Source organism: Aulonocara stuartgranti (assembly GCF_965226115.1).
Source record: "Aulonocara stuartgranti genome assembly, chromosome: 2".
NCBI classification, from domain to species: domain Eukaryota; kingdom Metazoa; phylum Chordata; class Actinopteri; order Cichliformes; family Cichlidae; genus Aulonocara; species Aulonocara stuartgranti.
Genome location: NC_138940.1, coordinates 33,972,062 through 33,992,898, shown reverse-complemented (window position 1 = coordinate 33,992,898; position 20,837 = coordinate 33,972,062). Strand labels below are relative to the sequence as shown.

Genomic DNA, 20,837 nt, shown 5'->3' with positions numbered 1-20,837 from the left:
CAAACCCCACCCTGAGCTCTGGATGACCTGCCAGCCTGGCAACCTTACTGCCCCATGTACCGTTCCAGGGCTCAGCCTCTTTGAAAGCTGTGGGTTGTAGTTTAAATTCCCGTACATGTTTGTAAGACCTGTGAGAGGCAAACAGTTTGTGTTTCACAAGCTGCTTAAAGGGAGATTTATTATGAATCTTTCCAGTGTCGTAAACCTGGTTAAAACATCAACATGATTAAAGAACAGTTTGAGACTTTAGGACAGGAGCATCGCCCTGTCCAACCCTGGAATTTTTTTCTTCACTCCTCTCTTGGATCTCAGTTTTTTCTGTAAATACTTGAAATTATATTTAGCAGTTGCATCATTTTTGAATAGCAAACCTAAAAAGAAACTCTTGACTCCAACAGTTTTTGGGATCAGACTTTTAATTGGACTTAAATTCACATAAATAACATTGGTTCATATATATTTTGTATAATATACAACTTTATATAATATATATTTCCCCCTATGATTTACATTCCTCTCTGACTAAAAGTATATCTGTTATATCTATGGAAACAGGAAGCATTGCAGGAAGGCAAAACTGCTCTTTTTGTGCTGTTTCAGTTTTCTTCTCTCTTTTTTTTTTAAATTAAGGTCCAAATGTCAAAAGGAGAGGAGTGCCTTTCTTTTGAGTTGTAAAAAACCAAAACCAAAAACCATTTTCCAAGTTACACAAACAGAAAAGCAGAAAGGAGAATCTATTGCATTGTCTCTAGGGTATTACACTGCACTACAAGGAGTGGGTAGCTATTGAAAATCATTCACCGTATATATTTTACTGTATTGACTTGTGACACAAAAAAAGAGCACTGCAGATGATCTGATATGCATGGCAATGAACATTTTCTGTATGCTTTCGAAGTTTTTTTTCCCCCCATTGTAAAAAATAAAAATAAAAATTGAGAATATGTTTGACTCGACAGGAAACCCTATCTCGAAGATAAGGACAGAGTTACAGCATGAACCTGCGGCAAGGTCACATATTCATGCAGTGACCAAGCCGAGCACACTTGCACAGATGACTTGAGCTTGTCGGTCCAGATCACAAATCAACACTGTTCGGCTGCTGCGACCGACATTATTCAGCAAGATGAATGGATATCTGGAAGTCAGGAAACGTTCGGTAAGCTCCCTGCTTTGTTCGTGTGCTGTGTTATCTTTGACATGTGGAACATCTCTATCAATCAACACCTCGAGTAAATATTCATAACTGATGGACCGTTCAGTTTCCCTTGGTGAATAATGCAGATCCGATTTTCACTGCCGTTCCGAACTGACTCATCAAGGAACTTTAAGGTCACAAGCAAATGATTTAAAACAGTGTGTTTGCAGGGTATGCCTGCTTTTTCAAGTCAAGGAGATCATAGCCTGTCAGAGTAGAAATGTTACAAGACAGTCAACAGTTATATACCCCGTGATGAGTAAAAGGAGTGAAATTGGCAATGAGGCGTAAGGTTTCTCGTGTCAAATCGGGTAAAAGTCTGCATCTTTTTTTAAGCACAACCTCCAGTGTCACTTTGTCACAGCTTCTCTCAACTTTCTGGCTACGTGGCCTCTTAAATCGGCAAAAACTATGATACATATTTGATTGTCTGAATCAGCCCTGCTTCCTTGAATATCAAACCAGAGAGAAACTGTCACCCACGCTAGGCCTTTAAATCCGAACCTGAAAGCAAAACTATTTTTTCCAACTTCAGCTGCTATTTCAATAGTGATCAAGAACAGAAAGATTTTCGAGGTCAGGTCTGCTTGTAAAATGTTCAGGTGAGCCTCTACCCAAAGGGAAAAAACCTAATTGGTGAGCTTGAAAGAGTTACTTAAATTACCCGGTGAACTGTGAGATCCTATAATGTATCATGCATTTATCACGACAAGACCAACCTAAACTGAACGTGGAGTGTGTTGGTGTGTGTGTGTGTGGTAACAAATTACAGAGGAAAACACAATCATGCCATGACATTGCGACAGACAGCAGGTTTAAGTGTTAACCACCTCCTTCCGTGAAAAGTCAACAACAAACAGCTATTAGTTATTCATTATAATCACAATAAAAATCCCACAAACACCATCATAATCATATCCCTTTTCTAAACGTAGTTTCACTGTATGCTATTGAAAAAATGCAATGGGGAGGACAAGTCGCTGGTTGTGTTTAAAGCACAGTAAACAAAAGCTGTGACTTCTTTCTTTATTGCAAAGTTCTCCGAGTGACCAAAAGAGGTTTTACTGCAGTATGTTTTACACGCTAACCACCATAAATTACTTTGAAAATATGAGCAGAAAAATAGGATGAGTTAACACAACCAGCAGCAGTGCTTATTGTCTCTTACCCTCCCCATTACAACCCTGCCACACATCCATCTTTTTCAATACTCACAGAGGGGAGTTAGTGTTAATTAAAAAGTGCATCATGAATATGTTGCGATTAATAATAAAAGTAAACTTTTTTTTTCCATAAATAACACTTTTTTTTCCCTCTAGTTATCAATAAACCTCTTATTATACAAGTCGAGTAGTCACACGATTCAAATCTGGCCCCTGGGATCTTGTTAATAAAGAATCCGGGAGCGACGCTAACGCTTCCTGAAATAAGGAAGCTGTGACCTGTCAATACAAAACAAGACTGACGGGTCAAATCCAAGAGGAAGATCGAGGAAAGGACTATAGCAGTGACCACACATAGCTATTAAGGACACAACACATGAACAGCGGCAAGGAAATACTTGCAGTACAGCCTGCTGTAGTAGACAAACTGAAAAAAAATGGGACATTTTAAGAATCAAGAGTCTCTGTGTGGGAAAAAGAATACCACTCTCGTGTCTGGACTGATGCGGGAGGTTTTAGTGTTTTTGTTTCATCGGTATGATCACACTGTAAATGTGTCACATTTTGGGAGTGCAGATGATGCTAACGTGGCATGTGTTTAAGCATACATCATTATACTCAAAATATGCAGTTAAGCTCTGTGTTACTTTTACAACCAAGAAAAAAAATACTACTGAACTCGCTGTCTTAATTTGTAGTTTTTTTCCTAGTCTCAAATCTTCTTACAGTGAATTTGCAGTTACTGGTGTGCATTATTTTTCCATTTTGTGCAGTAAATACAAAACTCTACCAAGCTAGAGATTGTAATGTCTATAATTGGATGTCTGCATACACATTTGGAGAAACTGTAAGATACTTTGATATATTTGCTAAAATATGATCAGCAAAGATCTGTTCATAATTTTGCTTTTTATTTGTTTTTATTAATGTAGAAATCAAAATCAAAAAAATGACTGAATAAAAGCTTGGTATTGTACGTTTCCCAGAGAATGTATGTACTAGTGTAAACCTTGTAGGAATCAAACTTCCCCAAAGGAAAAAAGCTCCTTTTTTGGGGGACAGAAAAAGTCCAGGCTGGCAGCATTTCAAAAGCTTACCCATTCACACGTTACACTTTTGTTAAATCTGTAATAAAAGACAAATTTAAACACTTTAGACACTTATGATCAGAAGGTTACGTTCTGCAGCTTGAAAGTTGGAGCTTCCACAATTTATGCTACAAGGCCAGCTCGGCTGCTTGCGCTGCAATAACAGACATGAAAGTGGCATCAATTTTCACACTACTAAGACAGACGATAAACTAAACAAATCCTGACTGCTTGACCCTAACGCTGGGGGGGATCCAGACGCTCTGAAATGATGTGTGGGGTAATTTGCTGGTAGGTTTGTGTTTACTTGTCCCCTTAGAGAGAAGGGTAATTTATAATCAAGACATTAAAAGATCGGCTTTTTTGGGAACAACAGTGCCCCTGATACTCAGAGAATGAGGAGGCTCACTTACTGGTTCGATACAGCTAAAAATTGTGATTCTAAGCATCTGCTATGGCCTTTCCATCCACCTGTTTGATAACTATTATGGATCGGTGGATGGCACTTTGCACTGCTGTGGTCAAAGCATCAATTGGTTTTCTATTCATTTTTCTCTGTATATTTTTCCTTTTCTGTCTTTCTCATAATCTACCACAGGTTAAGTAGTTTCACTGTTCATGTGCTGCACCTTCAAACTTTAAATGGCTGACATGAAGATTCTCACTTTGGTCTTCTGCCTGGGGTGAAACACAGATGAAAAAAGGAAGACCTTAAATGGTCCTGAAAATACAGGACACCAAAGCTTTCTCTGTCAGTGACTGCAGGGCATCGGATGGACTTTACGTATGCTGATGGCTGCAGTCAAAAGACCTCATTCCCATTCGTTGATGATGGATTTGCAAAATATTGGATGGCTACAAACTAACCGGACTGACATTTTTCCAGACTGCTGTGCATATTTGCAACTTTTTAAACCCATATGAAAGTAACTAGCTAACATGAGCCACCGTGTCAGTGTTTTAATCGCATTTACAGTCACACGACCACTCAGTGGCAGGCCTTCATCCCGGTCAAGTATGGCGAGTCTTGCCGGCACATCCCCATTTGCTGCTGTTGGTGCTCTTGAAGATCCGAGGCCACACCATCGACAAAATCGGGGACAGGTAGCCCTGAGAGAATCATGACTGACTTGTTCCAGATCATGAAAGTGGGTACAACAGGTAGGAGGAAGGAGATTTCAAAGGTGTGGATATGCTGGGAATTCATGGCATCGTAAAAGGACAGCGAATTGTTGTCGTAGTCCAGCAGGACACCCAGCCGCCTCAGCTGCAGACTCGCCTCCACCAGCATCTCCTTACCATCGTGCCGCACCATAAAGTTGCTGTTGCAACGTGAGAACACCCACGAGGATGAGTTTTTGCCGCTCCATTCGTTTTTTGGGGCTGATTTGTAAGCCACGCCGATGGCATACCTGCAGGGAAAGCACATTTTGGAACACATTACTGATCTGAAGCAAGTGTCCTCCTTAATGACTTTACTTACACAGTCAGGCTACCTCATGCTGAGGACACACAAGATACACGTAGCCCCTTTGGGTTTTTTGTGCATGAAAAAGGTCTACTTCACAGCCAATTAGTGAAAAGAATATAATTAGGATAAGAGTATACACTGTGTGTGGTGTGTGTCTGTTGTGTGTGTGTGGGGGAGGTTGCGTAACAGCCTAGATTTAAACTCCCAAAAGAAAGATATTTCAGTTTATCAAGCCTCCTTGCAGGCTTGTATAATGCACTTGTGCGTACGTGCAATTCTTACCATGTGGATGCTCCGAGTAGCACCTCCCAGTAGTGACACCCGCTGTCAATAAAGACATTACCAGCAGCTCCATAGGAGCCTGTTCCGCTGAAGCGCTCCGGGGTGTGGCTCTTCTTCAGCGAGCTCTCGTCCTTCTCCATGGTCAGGCAGTCGTTGGACAGACGTAACTTCTTGTGGGCTGTTTTTGGGTCCAACTTGAAAGGTTGACCTGGGAGGAGATATAATTACGTGCTGTTACTGTATGTAATAATAAAAATGCCGTCATCATTAAATTCCAAATCTTCATGAATGGCACACAAACAAAGATGTGACCTGAGATGTTTAATTATTACCTCGATAATGCTGAAATATTATAACTGGGTAGGTTAAGTGCTCATTTCTAATGTCATTTTTAATACAGATATATCACGGTTATATTTATGACTATGATTATTACTAGCAGTGACAGCTGTACATGGTGTAACAGTAACAGATGGATAAACATATCTGTATTTATAAATGATACACAAAGGAGGAGTAATCTTATATAAATTAAGAATTAAGCACTTGCTAATACCTTATAAATACCTTATTAATGCTTAATAGTGTGACATTATTATACAGCGTTAGTTATTCCTGTAATGAAAACCCAAATACAGAAGCTCACTGTGCACATTTTTAGGTATAACATGCTCATTTTATACTACAGCTTTCAAAATAGTGTCCAGGTGTTGTTTGACTTAAATTGCTTTGTTTACTTTATTCTCATGAATGAATATATTTATTGGTTGTAGAGCTGTGGGTGTTATGGGAAATGTATTTTTGATTTGTAATAATTCCACCAATGTTGACCTCAAACTTATCGATTGATACGGCATACTAGAACGTGTGTTTGTTTAGTGCATTAGCTCTGCGCGTGGATATAAACAGAACCAAAACAGGAGGGGGATTATTATATGAGAGACACATCAGGAGGATTAGGTGACAGCCAAGGCAGAGAATGAAGAGATTGCTTCATCTTTGCTGTTCTCAACTGCAGGCATGCTACTGGTGTGGAAGCCAAGATTTTTGGCGAAATACACAGTGTATCTGTGTGTAACAGTTTTTGTTTTCATCAAGAACATGTTCAGTGTTGGTGCAAACATCCTGTGTGAAAATAAAGAAGGCAAATAACTGCAGAGAAATGGCTTCATACAGCCCATTAAGTAATGATTGAGTAATGGTTAGTTATATGCTCATGCTTCTTAAGCTGATTAGCTGTATGGAGCTGGTAATATGTGGTTAAAGTGTGCAAGTCTGGTGAATGTTGCAACGTTTGAAAATGGTTCAGGTACACAGTGTACTGGAAATATATGAAAATATTGCAAGGTGAGGGATCCAATCATGATCAAGTGATCATGGCTGACTATTTTATTTTTTAGTTCCTCCGTGTTTTAGGTCCCACTGAGAAATAAACTAGGAGACGAACCAGAACTGTGCCTCCAAAATTGACTTACATGTTGCTTACACCTGCACTCCTCACAAAGCTTAACTGACAGTGTTTTTAGTCCGGACTTCAGGCTAAAACACACCCAAGCTCATTTTTGGTCTCCACCATCTCTTACTAAAATATTCTCTCTTTCAGCTCTTTAATGCTTCTGTATGTTCACCTGCTAGTTTCTGATTGTGTGTCTGCCATTGTTTTTTTTCCACTGAAGCTTGTGAAGTGAAAGAGGCCGGCGATGCCACAAGATAAAAGGAAGAAAGAACCAAAAATAAGAATAAAACGAGAGGAAGATTTCAACCCAGAGCAGCAAAAGCAGAAAACAAATAGAAAGCGGGGTGAGAAGTGCTTGCAGAGAACTCACAGGGAGAGACACAAGAGGAGAATGTTTGAGATACAAGGGCGAGAGTCTAAACTTCAAAGCTTCTCACAGCCTTTGGTGAAAACATTTCGTAACAGTGGAGGAAGCCACCCGGCATTTTCCTCTGTGCCTCCAATCACACAGACTTGGAAATTAGCTGAAGGAAATAGCCTTCACTTCCACCACGATAGGTAGCGGTTGGGGCTTTTCAGTGGAAATGTTACTACCCGGCTGCAACAATTCAGTTTGCAATGGCACCAGTAATTTGGGTGTAATGGGTGGAAAATTGGGAGGGCAAAACTAGGTGAGTGGCAGAGAGAGAGAGGAGCTATGGAGCGAGAAGGAGAAGAGAAGTTGAGGGGATAATATGAGACTGAAGATTGAGCAGAGGATCCCCTCTCAACCTCTCAATGTGTGTGTGCGTAGGCTTCATGGAAGTCAGCCACATCCCTTCCAGACCTGACATTTAACTCTGACACCTCTCATCTCATCTCTCAGCCTCCCTGAGCCTCCCATGGCTTAATGAGCGACACAATGAGGACCCGGACTCCGCCTCCCCTCTCTCTATCTGCCCTTGCCTTCATCTCTCTTCCCCCCATTCTTTCATTCTCATCCTCTCTATCCTCTCTCCACTCTCACACACTCCCCTCTCCAATAATCTGCGTGGTGAGTGTGTGTTACCGCATGTGGATATGAGACGACGAGGCCAATGCGCTGCTGGCAGCCAATTACATTAATGCGCTCTCTTCTTTGAACTGCTTATCGCTGCCAGCGCAGCCATTTCCAAACACTGGGGCTCTGTCATGCCTTTCCAGGGGATGACTCCTGAGAGCCCAGGCTGGGCCCGAGGTTCAGGAAGGGGAGACGCATGTGACGGTAGAGGACAAGCAGGCCCGTACACAAGGCATCAACTAGAGCCTCTCCAAGAAGCAGACATGCCGTTCAGTAAATTGCCAAGAAGAAATGTTTTGAACCGGGGCCAGCGGGATTCTTGTAAATGGACAAAGCCTGAAATAATCAGTTTGCACCTAAACTGTGAGTTTTTTGGCATGATCTCACTGCAAATAAAACTATCAAAATGGACGGTACAACTGAAATAACCCATGAATATGTCGAATAGCTGGAAGGTTTAGAGACTAAACTGTTACAAATTTGAAAAAAAAAAAAAAAAAAAATCGCCTGCAACTTGTAACCACTGCCCAAGTTTTCATTTCCTGTTTTAAGGCACCTGCAAGCCATGTCTACTCCCAGAATGAGTCATAAGTCTGTCACTGGTGAAAATGAGCCCAATACATTTCTGTGCTGAACATAGAAATTTAGCAACTTGTACTTTAGCGTTTTCATTTTATGAAGCCGTTCTACATTACTATTCATACATCAGTACTTTAACTTAATGCTGAATGTCGGACAAACCTACACGCAGTGAGGAATGTTCTACTGTGTGAAAGTTCTTCTTTTATTTAAGTTAAAGATTTGAGTACTCAGTGCGCCGCTGAAGCGGTTGAAGCATGTTGCAGAGCCGCCATGAAATGAACAGACCCAGAGTCACAGCGAGTGTGCTGGTATTTGCTAGCAGCACTTGGAGAACATGCCAAATTTGATTTCTTCTGGAGTGCTGTACTCCTGGCCTAAAGGTGTAAATAAGTCATGTGTGGAGTTCTACATTAGGAAGAAGACCGTTTCAAAATAAGAAAGTGAATGTTTACTTCAAAGAAAGTTCTTACATCAGCTACCTTTAGAAACCACACAGGCATGCCCCCACACAAATAAAACTCTTGACTAAAAATATGCATATTGCTGTCAGATTCTAGAGCCAAAACAATAAAGACGAGATGGGGGAGCAGCAAATCTCAGAGATGTAATATCCAAGCGGTAACTGTGATTAGCGTGCTTCAGCCTCTGCAGAAATACTCAGCGATATCTGTGTCTGCAGAGATAATCGCTCTACGTTAGACTGCCTCAGAGCTGTGCATTGTTACGTACTTGCGAGTCTTTAATGGAACCTTGTAAAACACAGAAATGAAATTGTATCAAGGAAAAAAAGAGAGGAGAGAAATAAAAGAGACAACTGTTGGGGGAGCATTTATAAAAAGTAATTTCATTCCAACTTCATTCTGCTGGGTCTTTGCTGAAGTAGTTGCAGTGGGGCAGCATCTGGGTAATCGACTTTATTTCAATTCAGTCAATTTCACCCACACTTCTTCTTTTTCCTGGCTTCCATTTTTGCTGAGGGAAAGATTGGGTTGCCTCCATAATAAAGGAGATCCATTTTACTACATAACTAAAACAATTACTCCAGTAGAAACAGCAGCATCAGGGACACCGAGCGAGCTCTCGTAACACAGCAGCAGCATAACGCAACCTTGTATCCTTCCACAGGTTTTTACATTTGTTTAGAAGTTGCCAACTGGCAGCGTGCCGTTTTTCTTCTAATTGTCTCGTTCATATGTGACGTGGCGTCGAATCCAGCTGTGCTGACTACTTTCATCTGTCTGAGATACAGAGGTACACTGGTGAGATTAGAAATGCAGCAGCCATGTAACACGGACGGGGACATCCAATAACACTGCATGGGTATTAGGTGCTCAGCATGACTTCTTGGCATCGAGAGTGTTTATGTGTCACATCCTCTCTTTTCAGTCCTTCCTGGGCAATTTTTGGCTCTTTCTACAAAACTTCTCCAAAAACTGGAAAAGTCTTTGTGTAGTGAAAAAGCAAAGACAAACAGCAGTCCTTGATCTTCTGCAGTTTCACCCTTTAACGAACTAGGCAAAGTCTTCAGAGACCAGTGCTAGAAAAATAATATTCAGTAAGGCTTCTGGGTCTGCTTAGAATTTCACTGTGATTAAGAAGCCATTTTTGGAAAGGAAGCGTCTGTGATGGTTCGTTAGAGTAAAAGCATGTGAAAGACTGCCTCCCCCCCCCCCCCCCTTCTTCCAGCGAGATTCTTTCTCAGGGCTTTTGCTTGTGTGTGTGAAATGTAATCATTCACTAAAACAAAGCCACGCTCTCGGTATTCCCTCTTTTGTTGTGTCAATTCACATAAATGTGCTGCACTGCAGGAAAAAAAATAGCAAATGTATCAAAGGGTACTTGAAAGCATGGTTTTATTATGAAGCTTTCCTTGGTGAGATGCTGATCGTTCTAGCTTCCAGCATTCACATTCAGTTTGCAGTCTGGCATTTTAACACAACCCCAATCGCCCCCCTCCACCTGCTGGCATTTTCACCAGCTGAATTAATGAATTTCAGCGAGCAACTATAAGAAAAAACTCTGCCAGCCTCAAAAATACAAATGACAAAACATGGTCATATACTATACTGCAAAAAGTAAATCACTGAATTCCGGTGTTCCAATCACTTGCAAAACAGCCAGGCATGCAGACTGTTTCTACAAACATTCGTGAAAGAATGGGTCGCACTCAGGGTCTCAGTGAATTCCAGAGTGGTACTGTGATAGCATGCTGCCAAGTCTTATCATAAAATTTCCTCACTATTAAATATTCCACAGTCAGCTGTTATTGATAGTATAACAAAGTGGCACATACTACATAGAGTTTGCCAAATTTCTGCAGAGTCAGTTGCTACAAAGGTCCAAAGTTCATGTAGCCTTCAAATTAGTGAGTTCCATGAAATGGGTTTCCATGACTGAGCAGCCGCTGCACACTCCTAAACCTCATGGAAACCCTTCCAAGAAGAGTCGAAGTTGTCATAGCAGCAAAAGATGGGCATGAGGTTTAGGAGTGGACATCATATTAAACTTGACAGATTAAGAATGGGATGTCACTGAAGGACGATGTAGCGTACGATGGCACCATAGGCTTTGAAAGTTAAAGCTGATGTTTAATTGGCTTGGTAACCTTCAAGATAACAATAACAGGATAATAATAAGATCTTTTATTGTGGTTTATGATAAAACTGAGCTGCCTCACGTTCAGCTAATGAGAAACGCTATGTGCTAGCGCTGACAGCTCATAAAAACAAAGCTATTTATAACGCAGTGAAGTGACCTGGCTGTCTTCAGCTCTATGGAATATTTGGATATCAACAAGAAAGATGAAATGATGCAACACTATGTGGGAAGACCAAAGCAAATAAATGCGCCATCAATCAGTACTTCTTAAAAGTTCTTAACTACTTCTTAATAAAGGAACATTCCCAAGAGGGCGGCACTGTGGCTCATTCTTACATTTATGGAAAACAATGAAGCTCTATTGCATCGAGGAATCAGCTAACATCTGTCCAAAAAACTACTTTCTTGCTGTTTTTCATCATATAATGAAATTTCTTGACAGTGCATACAGTGATGGACTACAGAGTTTGATGCTAGACTGGATCAGCTAGGGGGATGTTCTATTCTGTGTCAATTGCTTGTTTTCCTATGGAGCTGTGATTTATTGTTTTCACTGTCAAGCAACTCAAGGTGCTGTGGGACTTCTAAAAGGTTGCCTGGCAGCTAAATAGGTCAGACTTTGCTTTTTAAATGTCTTTTCAGACTGATTTGCCCCTGACAAGCAGCCTAAACACTGTTGCTTTAAAACCCTCTGAATTGGAATGCCCCTGATTGAAAGCACACACGGCACCCATCTAAAAAGAGTAATTTCAAAAACTTTTCCAAAAAAGAAAAAAAAAAGTCAAAGTGACAGGTAGAGACAAACTGGGAGACATTTGGAGTTTTGGTTTGCAAACTCTGTTCTCTGAGATTATTAAAGAACAGAATCGTAAATCCCACTGCCAGTGTTACTTCAGGGCCCCGTGGGGGCCAGACGAGTTGTTGCAGGATTATTGTTTGTCTTGTTCTTGGAAACAGTTCTTTATGACTAATGACAGCATTTTGGGTTTTTTTTGTCTCATGCTGCATAATGAAGGTGGAACTCGACATATACCTCCCAGAAGGGCATACATAATGAATACGGATCTAAACATAACAGGTATGTTAAACACAATGTTGGAATTGGAGAGAAATTCAATATTTGGTGCTGCGTCTGATTGTTGGGACTTTCTTTTTAATAATATAGAGTCTTTATAGGATATAAATTGCCCTGAGGCGAGTGTTGCAAATTGGCACCACCTAAATCAAAAGAACTGAACTGCTTTATTTAATTTTACTGTTAATCTATTTAAAATCAAAGTCATGGAGATATTCCAGGGCTACTTTTTGTGCATGCACAGACTGTCTCTCTATTGTTTTTAATTTATTTGACAGATCAGAACAAACGGGGAGTTAGAAGTAGCACTGACATGCAAAAAAGATCAACTATCTACCAGGAATGCTTTAAAATCCCAGTATGCACCATGTGCCACTATTCTATGTGGACGCTTCCTCTTCTCCTCCTCTATAGCTTTCCAACCTCTGCTCCGATTTACCTCCTGTTTCTTCATCTCATCTCTACCTCCGACTGTTTACTTTAAGGAGTGCGTGGTAGCTCGGGGCCTGTCATCAGAGATGCATGCTGGGTAAATATTATTGCAGGCCCTTTAACACGAGGAGGGATGTGTATCCCTGGGGCACCTTGACATGTGATATTTTCAGCTGGGATTTTAGCTGCTTACCTAATATTGTGTCTAGGATCTGAGGAACACACACATACACACACCCACAAACTCTCTGGGGTTTGCTGGCTCCCTGCTTTGTACACACACAATATGACTGCCCAGAATAGTTTACCAATAGAATGACAAACATTGTTAAGTCAACAGTCCAGTGTTTGACTGTCAGCAAAGTTGCTGCCTACAGGAAGGCAAGTATTCATTCAGATTGGGTTTTGTTTAGACATAAACAATATGCTCACTCAAAATAGAGGCTAGTCTTTAGTTAAAACAATAGAGCTGCTAAATGAAGACATATTTAAGCCTGGGTTTATATTGTTGGTGCTCCTCCGTCAGACAGTTTCTTTTGTTCTAGAAAATTACAGTGGAGGCTTCACGCTGTGGGACAGCTCCAAATGTTAAGCCAGAAAGCTGGAATGTGAATGCGTCTGGTCATTGTAAAAACACACTATCATAGCTAAACTGACAACATATCAGTGGAGATGAGAATGTAATAGCTAGAAATATTCACAAAAAATTAAAAAAAAACCTGTCATGTTCAAAAGAAGCTGTTCATGTCCTTAGTTGAGGAAATTCCAACTTATAGTTGAAATCAAGCTGCACCGGCACTTCAAAATCAGAAGTTATGAGTGGGACAGCCTGCTCCATAGGACTATAGTGAGTGGCCTGCAGTGTGGAATAATTTTAGACTGTATATAAAAGATGGACACAGCCACCGTGACATCATGTCTGGTTTTGCAGTCTAGAGGATCTTGGTTGTGGGTGTACTGGTGTTTTACTGGTGTTTGAAAACCTGACTTGACAAAGAGCAGATCTGACTTAAAAACCCAGGAAGACACACTCAAGAGCATATCCTGCTTTATTTTCTGTTTCACTCTAACTGGAACTACATTTTTGCAAAATAATAAGGTCGTAGATCAAGAAAGTGGTAGGGCCTTTATTTGCTTACAGTTCTATATAATCAGACGTCTCGTTCCAACTGTCTATGGGAACAACAGTCAGACACAGACAGATAGAGAGAGGCACTGCATGATAAACTGTAAGACCAATCTACATAACATGCAAAAAAGCCACTCATTCTAAATTTAAATCTGTTCTCTGTCCTAAATAACCAAATTGCTTCATACTCTGAGTGCAGCTTTGCTTCTTGTTGACATGAATTCATTACCGAGACAGACAGGCAATTAAAAAAATGCACAAACAGGGCACCGCCTAACAGAAGCAGTCTGGATTAATATGGGTTCTTGTTGTTTTGTGAGCTACAACTTTAATAAATTGTGACCGAGCAGAAATGCAAACTTAATTGAATTTAATGCTTAAAAATGCATAAAAATATTTTTTTGCTTAAGCACAAATGTAATCATTATTATGTCGTTTTCAAAAAAGATGTTTTTTAAATGACTAAATGCTTCAATTTAAAATAATATTTTACTATCATAATTTTTTCTATAATAAATAAAAGATATATTAAAGAACAGTAAAGCAAATATCTGTGAAGAATACGAGTCATAAAAAGAAAACGTGCTTTTTCTGTACTTAAATAACACCACTCTGTGCTTGTTTAAAGTGAATGTGTTTCCCATTGAAGAATTACAAAGTGTAACTGGACTGGCATATTGCACTTTTACCCATCTCTCTACGTTGCTGAGGCCTGGGTTGTATTATTGGGTAAAAGCAGTAGTCTGAGGGCACTCACATCTGCAGACACTCATCCCTGCAAAGAGCTATTTGGTGTCTTTTATTCACCCAACACTCTTCCTTTCTCACTCTCAATCTGTCACGTTTCATCCACTTGCACACGCTCTCTCTGTAGGTTTCTGCCTCCATTTTTTGAAGACAGTCATGTAGAAACCTGGTCACAGTTCAATCTGAGGTAAATGCACAGTTGTGATACTAAAAGGTCACACAAGCACACTTGCTTGTACAGCACTGCGCAAAAGTCTTAAGCAACCCTTCATTTTTTCTTATATGTCGGAAAATGAGAAATAGGTGCGGTGATTTATTGAAACGTGTCCAAACATACATCTAAATTTAGTATATAAGGCAAAATCAGTTTGTACAATTCTAACAAGCTTTAAAGTCACGATTTGGTATGCCCACCTTTATTCTTCAACAAAGTCTGAACTCTCTTAGGCAAACTGTTATCACTTTTTCAGATGATTTTTAGATGATATTGGATGGTGGATCAAAATGTGACGGTGTTTTTCAGTGTTCATAATTACATCAGTTTTGACAAGTTCTCAAACACCACTGACTAAAATACAGAATGAAGCCATGACATATCCTCAACCGTGGTTTACAGATAGCTGTAGACACTTCCTGCCATAATTTCCTCCCGACCTACTACATACATCCGCTTCCGCTTATCTTTTTCAGGGTCGCAGGGGGCGCTGGAGCCTATCCCAGCTTTCATAGGGCGAGAGGCGGGGTACACCCTGGACAGGTCGCCAGTCTGTCACAGGGCCAACACACAGAGACAAACAACCATTCGCACCCACATTCACACCTATGGGCAATTTTGACTGCTCAAATAACCCTTCTCCACTATAATAACCTATCCCCACTAACAGCATGTCTTCGGACTGTGGGAGGAAGCCGGAGTACCCAGGGAGGACCCACGCGAACACGGGGAGAACACAGAAACTCCACACAAAAAGCCCCCGGCCTGATGGTGGAATTGAACACAGGACCTTATTTCTGTGCAACAACAGTGCTAACCATCGTGCCACCATGCCGCCGATTTAAACGAAAGTTTAAAATGTATTTCTTCACCTGTTAACAAACTAAAAATCTCCCACTTTCATCTAAAAATGATAAGACAGAATGACTGAACTGAAAATGAGAAACTGAAAAATTTCACAAAGCCTGGAGCACTTTTGCTCAAGACCCCTTTGAAAAGTTGAAAGAAACTAGAAGAAAAATATGGAGACATGAGGAGTGGCTCAAGACTTCTGCGCAGTACTGTACATGCACATGCCCCTCTTAGCATCATGCTTAATTCATATGTTATTCAAAAAGCTGTGAGTTACTTCACATGTTGGCTGCGAGCATCCCACAGCAAAGTGATACTTCCATATGCTCCAGCGTTAGTGCCACTGTTCACTTTCAGGCACTCGAGGTTTAGCTTTTATTAGACTGACCTCAAAAGCCAGTGAAAGCTCTAGGACATGATTTTAAACGTTGTCTCAATCAAGCCAACCTGAATTTCAAAAGGATGAAAACATTTAAAGATTGAACACTTGAGATGGGTAGTATATATATATAAAAAAGAAAAGATAGAAATCTCTGTTGCAGAAAATGAGAAGGTGTCTTATTTTACTCCTTTTTAATTGTAAAATGTTGTTGAGTAGCTTCAAGATGCTGGCTTCAGGCGGAAATGTGGACTGGACTACAGAGAGCTGTTGGTAAGATGAAAGATGAAAATTTTTTTAGCTCCTAATGAGATCACATGAAGCAGTTTATATGCTTTTAAACATCTCCCACCGGAGCCACAAAATGATTTATACAGTACGCAAATACTATTTATTTATTTTTACATACTTTTATGCCATAGTAGTGTAGTAAAACTGGTGAAATGCTCCTTTATTATTCCTGGATTCCACCACAATACAGCCTAAATTTTCAAGATTCCCGAAAAACAATTTAACATAATAATCCAACTTCTTGAATATCTTTTAATACGAAGAAGACTTTAAAACAAATGTTTAAAGTATTTGGTGCTAATACCTGTAGGGCTGCCCAGTGTTAAGACTGAAAGGTGTATCATCTTTAAAAAAAAAAAAAAAAAAAAGGATAAGCATGACCTCTGAGATTATTTGACAGATGGCATAAAGATTGAAAAATAGACTCCAGACGAGGCGATCATATGCCATAGCCAGGGGTAACAGAGGCCAGCGTGCCAAGAAAGGGGTTAGAGAGGGACACAAAAGCGGAACATGAAAAGTTTGAGGCCACAACAAGCTGTTGCATAACAAAAAAAGACCTTAACAAACGGAAAAAAACAACAAAGGCCATGTCGAATTCCTTCACTTTATTTTAACACGATCAGCTCCCATAAAATGTCTTTTAGAATTTGTGATGGTAATTGGTGTAATATATTAAGCATTTCCTTATGCATTCAGTGCTTTGCATTAAATTGCAATTTGTGTCCTCTGAGGTCAAATAAGACGAGTTTATTCAGTTTATTTGCTTGCGATTAAGTCAACATCTGTGCTTATTAGGAAACTTGTTCACATTTAGTTAGGCTCTCTGAGTCTGTGTACCATATTTGTTAGTTTCAGTTCATAAAATTTAAATTGTTATAATTATTAAAACTATTAATATCTTCGGGAATTCACCTTGTTTTGAGGTTTGAGAGTTGCTGCAATCCCAAATATGATCTGCAGCAATTTAAGGAGTCATGTTGTTGAAAAGGCAGGATTGTGATGCATGACTTTATAGTATCTGGTAGTGCTACATGTCAAAATGCTCTTTGCTTGCAACCCTCTGCCTGAAATATGATGAGCTTAGGTTAAAAGCCCCCAGATCCTCTCATCCTAAAATACTGAGACAGCTAAACCTTCCAATCTAGTCACAGACAAAAAAGAGACTTCAAGTGCAAGTTCTGAGCTCAAAAAGCTTGCTACTTGAGCCCACAGAGCAGCAGTCAGAAGGAAAAAACTCTAATAAGCTTGTCAAAGTGAGATATCTGTGATCGGTTTTGTTGTGACCCATTTTAATCCAAAATCACTATTCGACTTCACCAGAACAGATGAGTGAGGCTCTGTAATCTCAATACCAATTCTTCTGCCAAAAATAAAGTGGGAGAGGAGAGGGAGAATGAGGGACAAAAACATGTGAAGAGGCTGACACAAACACAGGTGTCATAATGAAAACCACAAAACCTCAATCATGGATAAAAATATTAATGTTTTTTGTTATTTTGATGGCTTGTCTAAACCATTACAGCAGAACGAAATGCTGGTTGCCAATCACCGACTCAGAATCTCAACCACTGTTGGCTGTGGGTGGACAAGCTTCTTTCCCCTGATAGCACAGGCTGCCAGAGGAGAGGAAGAATGACAGCGTGGGGGTAGAGGGGGAGAGAGAAAATCATTCAATATTGCACTAAACTACAGCTTTAGCCTATGTAGTGCATTATACTAATGCATATGATATACTTTGTCGTGTGCTATCTTGCACTACGCTGTAGTGGCAAATATGTATGGTAATAGGCAGTGGACAGAGATTTCGTTTATGTGTGGGTGGGTCTGACTGTTTCTTACATGAGAGCTCATGGTGACTTACTATTCTGTTCATACGGTTAAGAGTATACATATATCTATATAATATACATAATGCATTTGACCTCAGTTTATTAGTAAAGCCAGGCATGATTCTCTTTAATGTCAACCATAAAACCAGTATTTACTACATATATCACAACTTTTTATGTAGTCAGTACACTATTGTTTAAATATAGGTATTTTAAAATTATTCACTATGTGTAGTACAGTATAGTTTAGACTGTGATTTTAGCTCACTGGTAGGTGTTTGCTAGGCAACATGATGCATAATGAAAAAATTAGATGTTGTCGCAAAATAAAAATGATTTCCTGAGGTGGTATTTGTGTATGCACATTATATTTGGGTCTTTTTAGTTTATTGGTAGGTTGCTAGGCAACAAGATCACATCATATCTCAATGTCACTGCTGTGAAATAAAAATCCTTGTATGCTTTTATAAGTCGTCGAAAGTGCATAAACTCAAAACTCAACAAGTGGATTGTTTTAGCCTGTTGGTAAGTGGTTGCTAGGCAACACGCTTGATGTTGTAGTTTCTGATATAGATGAGAACCTTCAGGGAGCCTTGCTCAACTCCTGATCATGCAGGAAGAGTTGACAAACAAACAGAGATTTCATGTATTATAAAAAGATTACTGTAAACTGTCAATAGACAATCTCTGACCATATCATGTCAATAAAGCTTTACTGAACTGAAATAAACTGGGAAATTTCCAGATGGCAGTAGCTCATACAGTGGAAAAAAGGATATGCTGGTGAGGAGGGTGATAGTGCTTTCTAGAAGCCTGCTAAGACGAATACTTAATACTAAAATATGTTAAATCAGTGACATAAAGTAAAAAAGGTTCAAACCTTAACTATGCCTATATATTCCAAGTGTATCCTGATGACAGTTAATCCTAAAAACCACTCCCGGCATAGGCTGAAATGAGCTGGCATATCAGCTGCATTTTTGCTTCACTGCACTTCGGCTGCAATTTTAGACTGATTTTAAAATTTTATTGAGCACCCCTGGGGCACATCCTAAATTAGCGATATCACTGAGGTTTTAACTTATTATATGCCACAGCTGAACCTGATGAATATTCCCGCAAAATAGACTGTGGGTGATGTGACTTTGTAGATACAGCCATGACATCTCTTTTACTGTTTTTAAAAGAGGAATGTTAAGATTGATTCATCTTTGAGTTGAACTAGTGATAAATTATGATGATACCCTGCAATATTCATCATGGTTGTTGTCAAGCAGCACTAACATATTACCTTATCACTTGATATGGGAGCCTCTAGAGGGGACTTAAATTTGACATTCATTGTAGCTTGCAGTGCAACCAAGAAGCCCCACATTACAGAGAGGTTGGTGCTGTAAGACTTCAGCAAAGGAAAAAATAGTCACAGAATCCATCAATAAATCCAGACTGCTAGAGAACACTGAATCAGATCTAGGTGTAAAACTAAACAAGACTGTCAGTACACAAAATTATTATCTGGAATAAATGTTTAGACCACTCACAATAATCACTCAAAATCAGCAGGAACCACACAGAAACAGCTACTTACAAACTACGGATAGTGGTTTATTTTAAAATACAAATAAATAACCTCTGTGGTGTTTGTCACTAGTTTTGTCACTGGACCTGGTGTAGTGTACTGACAAGTAAATGTTAACAATGTCTATTTAGTGTAGGGCTGAACGATATATCGCATTTGCGATAATATCGCGTCATGATCAAGTGCAATTTTCTAACCGCAAAGGCTGCGATTATACTCTGGACATGTCCAAATTCATGGGCTGCATCCTCCTGAGGCCGCATTTGTAGACCGATTACGTCACAGCGACGCGCCGAAGGCTGTCCAAATTCGTAGACTCCTCCGAATGTAGCCGACAAATGCGTCCTCCTTTTCCCCGAATTTGAAGGATGGGTCGGGTGTGTCCTTCGTGGCCTACCATATCCCAGAAGTCATAGCGCGGCCCAGCCAAACTCCAGTTTCCAGCAATGGCGGCCGCTACTAAGTTTTAAAATTACTCATACTAATCTTTCTGGGTCACAAAATAAACTTTTAACATATTTTCAGGCGAGAAAGTAGTTGTGTAAACATCAAATATCTGCTCGGTTTATCAAGATATCCCATATTTGCAAAAGTGCTTCGACGTTTTCAGAGGCGTCTGCTACCCACCAGCTCGACAGCTAGCCGGGAGCTCGAGGGTTACTGATGCGGCCGAGAACGGCACAACTCCCGGCACATTATTTTCAGATCACCGCGGACTTTCGCTGCTCGGGTTAAACGTAATATATAAGTCACTTAGACAACCTAAAAATGTTATTGTTGGGCTTTTTTCAGTGTTTTGTTTGTTCGTGAGTAAATCGGTTTGGCTGAGATTAAAGTTATTAGATTAGATAAAATAAAACTTTATTAATCCCCCGGGTGGGTTCCTCCTTGGTTTTCACACAGCTGACTAAACGTCAAACAGAAAACTTATTAAACAGAAGTATGAGACAGTCGAGAATTTACGCCAGTGTCTGGTTATATTTTAGATAGCAAGAAGCAGACGGCCGAGTTTATTAAACTCCACCGAGACAGCGGTGACGCTAATCAGAACTAGACCGTCCAATTTCACGCCTTTAAATTTTAAAGGCGTGTTTGTGTGTGTGTTTATACAATTGCTATTATGTTTGCACTTTATGTGTAATGTTACTGACTGCAGAGATCAGTAAGATGTGTGTATTTTTTATTTATTAGTTTTATTTATTTAATATTATTTTTTAATTGAATGACAGTCTAGTAGTTCACAGATGTCGAAAAACTGAGTGTGGTAAAGCCACAGATTTTGTTTATGTATATTTCTGCAATCTGCACATTGTACTGACTTTCATTTTAATGTTTACACCAGGGTTCCTTGTCAGCACTTTATGCTCAGATGTTTGTAAGCTAAAAATAAACTATTGTGTATGTTCAAATATACTGTTGTGATTGAAGAA

General features: G+C 39.8%; 1 protein-coding gene across 8 annotated transcripts in view; it reads right to left on the bottom strand.

Moving 5' to 3' along the window:
* Nucleotides 1-398: 398 nt before the first annotated feature.
* The window catches only part of mid2 (midline 2), a 165,281-nt gene continuing 144,842 nt past the window's right edge, over nucleotides 399-20,837 (bottom strand). For all 8 annotated transcript variants that reach the window (XM_082505666.1, XM_082505664.1, XM_082505667.1 and 5 more), the window contains 2 exons: nucleotides 5,203-5,410; nucleotides 399-4,861 (listed from right to left, as the gene is read on the bottom strand). In XM_082505666.1, coding sequence (XP_082361792.1) covers nucleotides 4,438-4,861; nucleotides 5,203-5,410 — 632 coding nt within the window. In that variant the 3' untranslated portion in view covers nucleotides 399-4,437. The remainder of the gene's footprint in view (nucleotides 4,862-5,202; nucleotides 5,411-20,837) is intronic.